This window comes from Mastomys coucha, unplaced genomic scaffold (genome assembly GCF_008632895.1).
Source record: "Mastomys coucha isolate ucsf_1 unplaced genomic scaffold, UCSF_Mcou_1 pScaffold5, whole genome shotgun sequence".
Taxonomy (NCBI): domain Eukaryota; kingdom Metazoa; phylum Chordata; class Mammalia; order Rodentia; family Muridae; genus Mastomys; species Mastomys coucha.
In genome coordinates this window covers 50,290,657-50,297,918 of record NW_022196911.1, presented here as the reverse complement: position 1 = coordinate 50,297,918, position 7,262 = coordinate 50,290,657, and the positions used below count along the sequence as shown (strand labels likewise).

The window sequence follows — 7,262 nt, the reverse complement described above, 5'->3', positions numbered from 1 at the left end:
CTCACAGATGGCAGTCGAGGACTAACGAAGGCTTGGATCAGAGCAGTGTGGGTGACCTAGGTACCCAGCAGGTCTTTGGGGTAGGAGGTTCCTCTGTGCCCACTGAAGGAGATAAAGCAGATGAGACGTGATGAGAGTGGTGGGAGGCAGGAGCCATGGGTCTCAGGGGCAAAGACAGGAGGTCAGACCTGGCTAGTTAGAAAATGTGAATCTCAGATACATTTTTTAAAACCCTCTAATGTCTCTGTTTGCAAAGGAGGTAGTGCCAGAAGTTTCTTTCCCTAGATCTGAGTATTAAATAAGATGTTATGTAGAAAACTGTTGATTGCCATTGACATAAAGTCTCAACACATAATTCTACCATTTACCATTGAAAAGGCAGCCTCTGGGTAGTTCGCACAGCCACATGCCTTTGCTCCAGCGCCAAGGGCAGTGTGGAATGGGAAAGGAGGAGATTCCCAAAGGCTTTAGGGAGGACCTGGAGGATGGTTCAGTGAATAAGAATGTTTTCTGCACAAGCATGAAGACCTGAGTTCAGATCCCCTTAACCCACATAAAAACCTAAAGTATCGACATACATGCTTATAGCCCGTATCATAGGGGCAGAGGCAGGAGGAGCTCTGGGTTTGGCTAACAGCCAGCCTAGCTCCAGGTTCAACGAGAAATCTTGTCTCCAGGGAGTAAGCAGGACACCCAACATCCAGGTGTGCACACATATATGCATACACCACATGTACACAAAAAATATAAATATTTTAGATGAAGGCACCCTTCTACATTTTTATTGAGATGGTCTCCCAAAGTTGTACATTGAAAAACAGGCAAGTTTTGCTATGTATTGATGAGAATCCAATTTATTTAAAAAGATGAGGGAGACCATGGTCTAGGACAGTGGTTCCTAACCTTCCTAGTGCTGTAACCCTTTAATACAGTTCTTCATGTTGTGGTGACCCCCAACCATAAAATTATTTTTGTTGCTACTTCATAACTGTATTTTTGGTACTAATTATGAGTCATGATGCAAATGTGTGTGTTTTCCATTGGTCTTAGGGGACTCTTGTAAAAGGGTAATTCAACCCCTCCCCCCCCCCCAAAAGGAATAGCAACTCATACCCTGAGAACCACTGGTCTAGGGAAATGTTTCATTCAAGACTCACAGTCTCTAAGCACATCTGCAAAGGGCAGAAATGAAGAAGCTGCCTACCTAGGAAACCCGGGTCAGCTCACTGTCGATCATACCTATGTCTCCAGCAGAACAGGGCTTGCCTTGAGGGACCTGGAGATCTGGGGTGTGAATTATAGCCATTACACATGAATGAAGCCTTGATGCAGATGATCAGGTAAATAAGTGCTTTGACTCCCTTCAGTTTTTTCTAAGCCCTGCATCCTTCTGACCCTCCCTTCACTCTCCGACACTCCCTGCTGAGGCTGTAAGCAAAGAGAAGAGACAGGTACCTCAAGAAGCGCTGGAATTCTGGTACCAACTCTGCTGTGTTGTAGTTCCTTGTGCCAGCCGGTGGCCTGTAAACATTGACTGAGTCTTTCTTTGGGACCTGGAGTTGACTCAGTCTATGTGTGTACACACAGTCATGCACCAGACAAGAAACATGAGTGGTTGGCCACATATGCAATTGTGACCTAATCATTTATTCTGCCTGGTGAATTAGTAGCCACTTTAGTTAGTGTAGATAAACACACACACACACACACACACACACACTCCCTCTCTTATCTTCTCTCTCTCTGTGTGTCTGTGTGTGTGTGTGTGTGTGTGTGAGAGAGAGAGAGAGAGAGAGAGAGAGAATAGAAACAGATTTCAAAGGACTGGCTTAGCTGCGGCTGACAGGCGTACAATTCCCAGGGCTGGCTGGTCAAATGTGGAAGCTGAGAAGCTGGTGCTGTGGCCTGGAGATAGGATTCCTCCCCAGGGAAGCCACAGTTTAAGAACTTTCAGATGTGATGAAGCAACCCACACAGGGTAGCAAGGGTAATCTTTACTTTGTCAACTGCTATAGATGTTAACATTTGCAAACACCTAGGCTCATATTTGACTAAAAACCAAGCTGAGTCCTAAAACTACCCACTGGTATATGCAGAAGGCTACCCAGGATTTCGGGAGAATATCGAGATGGTTTAGGGAGACAGGACTGCTTTCCTTCCTCAGAGCCCTGTCCCTTCATCACATGGTCCTAACCTCAGTGATTTTTTTTTTTTCTGAAGTGTGAAAACAAAGACACAGTTTACAACCCCTCAAAAATAAAAAATAAAATTCATTTATTGAAGTGGAAATTTAACACAAGATCCATATGTGCAACCCAAATAAGATCTAGAAGCTCTGACATGACCTACGTGTGTATGCAATGTATGTCCGAGTAGGCACACAGCATACAGCACTGTCTGGCCGTTAAGACTCTCTTTATGGCAGTTCTCTCATTCCTTGATTCGAACATCTACTGACAGTTTTACAATACAGACATGAGATTTTATTATTCATAAAAAAAAAATCTAGTTTCTTCAACATCAGCTTGATTTCAACCAAAGAACAGGGCAAACACCAGGTTCCTTCCAGGCTCATTTTCTGCTTCTTTTTTTCTGGTAACTGCCTATGAGCACGGTTTAATGTCTCTGGCCAGGGAATGACTTGGGATACACAGAAAAAGAAGACACCGGCCAGACGGAAGCTGGCACGGCCAGCAGGGCTAGAGTGCCTTCAAGTATTGACCACAGTTTCAAAGACGAGCCACATGGCCTGCTTTCTCCTAATGGTATCTGATTTGTAATGTACTTTGGAAAATTAAATTGTCAAGCCAACTTGGCGCCACCCTCCTGATCTCCATGTTCTACCACTCTGTCTGGTTCCCGTATCAGGCCCCAGAAAGCCTCAGTGTCCCAGTGGGAGTGGTGACTGGGGCTGGCCAGTAGGGAAAGCAAACCCAGTGTCCAGAGCCCTCGGCAGCAGGTGTGCGAGGGGGATAGTGAATGCTGTAAACACGATCTGAGCTCTGCACTTCCTGGAAGGATCAGGCGAAACAATGGTGTCTAAAGAGTAGACACTGAAGGGAGGGAGAAGTCTGAGGATGAGAGGGCCTAAGGATAGGCTCTGGGGTCTACCGTCAGACCACTGATCACACTTAATCCAAGACTTTCAGGGAAGAGAGCAGATGGGGAGGACCTGCCCTAAGTGTGGCTAGAGAGGGGAGATGGGTGGGCCTAAGCTAACCTCTACCTCTCCCAATCTAGACAGCAGCCCAAGTGATGCCGCAGCTAAGGGCACGGTGGGTCGCTCAGGCTGGATCACACGCTTCCTAGCAAGTGCTCACATTCAACTCTGGGATAACAGGCCTCTGGAGATAAACTTTGGGTACAGACAAGGACAGGGCATGTCTGCCCCTGGGGCATCTGGATTCAGGCTTAGTCTCTACAAGCCTTGTCTATATTGTTCTGCTCAAACTCCCATTTATCTGTGTTGTCTCACCAGGGGCCATCTGGCTCCAAACTGACAGTGGGAGGGGTCAGGAGGGTTCTGACTCAGGCCTCCTGTGGGCGCCTGGACTGTGTGCGGAGCCTGGCGCTATGTACTTAGCAGCTTCCTGGTGTCCATCCAGAAAGGCCCTGATCTTGCTCAGAGTCAAGTCACCAAACTGGCAATGCCTCAGGAGCACAGCAAGAGATCAAAAGATGTAGGCCACACCAAAGCACCAAGGGAGCTGCCATCAGCCAAATGCTACAGAAGGCACTCCACACGGTATCAGTCCAGGGCCCCTGAAGAGATAGCTGGCCTTGGGCACTGGGTCTAGACATGGGTGGGAGTGTCTCTAACAGTTCTGAATATACTTTCCTCCCACCTAGGAAACCAAGCTCAGATGGCCTCTAGGAGAGAGCCTGGCTCACAGCTGGGTTGCTGGCTAGCGTCTGAACCTACTTGGGTCATTTTCTAGCCTGAGACTTCAAAAAGCAAGGCATTTGTGAATCCCAGCTGGCACCAGGCCACATGAGCACCTGTGAGGATGCTGATGCCAGAAAGGGAAAAAAAGCATTGCTCTCCTCGGGGCCAAGACAGCACTGCCTCCTAGCAACACTGCTAAGGCCAGCTGTTGTTGTAGCCAGAGACCATCCTTCCCATCCTGTGACCTGGAAGTCACTCAGCAGGCTCTGGACAGAGCAGCAGAAAGGGTCTGGGCTGCAAGGTTGGGCCACGGTCTTTCTAGCTTCTGTCAAACACAAAAGCAACACCCTGATAGGTTCTTGCTTCTTTCTTGAACTCAAGGTTCAAGGCAAATCCTCTCTCTAGGTAAGGGCCTGGTAACCAGGGAGGAGGAGACACAAACTGCTCTGTCATGTGTCCACAATCACACACACACAAAACTCAGAGATGGGGAGCTAACAACCGTCCTTGGGAATCCTGATATCAACAGGGGAGCAGTGGCAGGCCACGGACTCTCTCAGTGGCCTCTAAAGGCGCACCCTAAGGTGACTGACCTAGAAGCCAGGTGACTCTGTGAGAGGCATAATAGGGGCAGGTATGGGCCACAGTTAGTGTCTAGTGGTTCCTTGGAAGCCCAGGATACAGAGGCAGCTTGGGGCAAGGCAGGGCTTCTGCTCTCTCCCCAGGAACTGTAAACAATGACCCTTGTGCGTAGTGTCTATGAAGAGGAACTGCACACCGTCCTTAGCCTTGCATAGCACAAGTACTTCCAAGTGTCCATATGGAGTCAACCTCATGAGTGGAAGTGCCCTCGTGCATGGGTCTTCCAGAGACGGTGCATGCTCACACAGTCTGCCTAAGATCTCTGAGGCAGCTAAGTGTGGCAGCTCATGCTAGTCATCTCAGGACTTGAGACGAAGACGGGAGGACCAAGAGTTCATCATCATCCTTGACTACATAGCGAACAAGTTCAAAGCCAACTCTGGTGACAAGAGACCCTGTCTTAAAACAAAAAAAAAACAAAACAAAACAAACAAATAAAATGGCCTCTAGGCCACTTGGCCAAGAGGGTGGAGGGCATTTCCACGGTCCCCTGGAGCAGGTTTTTTTTTTTTAGTGGCAGGAGAAGCCAAGTGCAAGCTGCTGAAGGAAAAGCAATCCACCATGATGCCAGGTCTGAAGTGAGAGCCCGAAACCTAAGCTTAAATACACTATAAATACCTCCAGTCTGGGCAGCAGCTCATTATCTTTAAGAGTTAAAGGAATCAAGGGGCAGCACTGTGACCTACACAGAGGAAATGAGAAAAGAGGTAATGTGGCCTGTGGGTTCCCCAAGCCAGTCAGTAGATGGAAACCTTCAGCATTCAGGGCTAGCTGTAAACTACTTGGGAGTGGGGGACATCAGAACCCTTTCAGGACTCAGCTGGGTAGAACAGTGAGGTACAGCATTTGGGAGCCCTATGAGAAAGAGACCTGGCTTTGTAAAACATGAGAGTCCCCACTTATTTAATCTAGGCCTGGCCCTGGAGAGGAGAAAACATCGGGAGCAGGAAACTACCTTTTAAATAAAGTGAGCTGTGCAATGGGAATAATTTAGGTGAGGCAGGTCGGGGGGTGGAGGGGGAGGGAGGGGGACAGTGCCAAGGGAGGAGGCATGATAAAAGAGAGCAGTGACGGCACCATCACAAGTGGAGGGTCTGCTCCCCACCCTCCCCCCAGTCTCAGTCTTATCTAGCCCAGTTACCCAAGGGTCCAATGCCAGATAGAGGAGTGTACAGGCAGCAACCGTGCCTTTTTCCAGAGGCTGAACCATACCTGAGGATGTGGGGACACTACTGGGAGACACACAGGGTGGGGCTAGGCAGGTGAAGGGAGCACACCCAGATCCTTATATGAAGGCACTGGTAGAATTGGTGGAGGAGTCGCTATGGCTTGGCTGGATCAGCTCACACAGAGACTCGTAGGTCCCCACCACGAAGCCCACGAAGCCCAGGATGCTGATGAGGGCGTCCTTGAAGATAGTCAGGGGGCTAATGCCCTCTCCATAGTAGGTGGTCACCTCCAGCAGGGGCGGGATGATGAGGGCCAGGGCGCTGCTGCTCACAGAGCCCACCAGGGAGATGACCAGGTCCAGGCGGGGGATGAGGATGGCCAGAACACCTGCAGAGAGAGGGGATATCTTTGTTCAAGAATGTCTAGGGCTGTAGGAGATATGCTCACTGCCCAGAAAATTTAGCCTGTGTCCATGTTTAGTACTGAGAACTCGAAGGAAATTAAGATGCTACCTAATCCAATCTCTAGACAATATGTGATCAGATTTACAGAATTACTGTGATCTCCGGCTCTAATCCCATGTCTGTCTGTCATGTATATATGATTTATATATTTATCTTTTGACAGCACTGTCACAAGTTGTACCTTACTATGTCTTAAATGCCTTATTATGGATCTTAGGCTGCCAGAGAACTGGAGATCCTTTTGCCTCAGCCTCCCAAACACCAGGATTACAGTTGGTTACTACTCTCCCAGCTGGACAATCAGCCCTCCCAAAGGGACAACTGGGTAAAGGTAGGGGTGAAGAAAAGTAGGTGGGCCTTTCTGAGGGACCACTCACTTCCTTACACTGATAGAGCCACAAACACATCACTCTCCAAGCACCAAAAACAAAGGACCACACATTCCCATCACTTCCTCTTCAGAAGACACCATGATAAAACCCATGATAATTTCATCAAATACTTTCACGGTGGAGGGATAAGGGTGGTTCTGCCTAAAGACTGCCCTCTAGAAAAAGACCACCATATCAACCAGCCACGTCGGTCTTGGGATGGTGCGCAGTGTAGGCTTTTCGATGATTAGAGAGTTCTCTTCAGAATTCACAGTGGCCTTGAACAAACTCATTCTAGGGGGAAATGGACATCTGCATTTATGAACATAGGAAAGCTTAAGAAAATGACCACCTCTCCCTCAATCGCAGTCCAAATGTACTTGGGGAGAGCGGGAAGAAAGATGGACTCCAAGTGGGGGTTAAAATGAGGCTACAGATACTGGAGAGATGGCACTTATTGCTCCTGCAGAGGATCCAAGTTCAGTTCCCATGACTCATATCAGGACCCTTACAACTGCCTGTAACTCCTTGTAACTCCTGATCTAGGAAACTTGTTGTCCTCTTCTGGCCTCTGTGGACATTCACGTGTGCACACACAGGCATGCACACACACACAATTGAAAATAAGATCTTTTTTAAAGATGAGGCTGGGGGCCAGGCTGTGGTGGCCCACGCCTTTAATCCCAGCACTTGGGAGGCAGAGGCAGGCGGATTTCTGAGTTTGAGGCC

The 7,262-nt window shown here is 48.5% G+C and overlaps 1 protein-coding gene across 2 annotated transcripts in view; it reads right to left on the bottom strand.

Moving 5' to 3' along the window:
• Positions 1–2,251: 2,251 nt before the first annotated feature.
• The window catches only part of Slc36a1 (solute carrier family 36 member 1), a 36,874-nt gene continuing 31,863 nt past the window's right edge, over positions 2,252–7,262 (bottom strand). For both annotated transcript variants that reach the window (XM_031352521.1, XM_031352520.1), the window contains exon 11: positions 2,252–6,085. In XM_031352521.1, the coding sequence (XP_031208381.1) occupies positions 5,814–6,085 (272 nt within the window). In that variant the 3' untranslated portion in view covers positions 2,252–5,813. The remainder of the gene's footprint in view (positions 6,086–7,262) is intronic.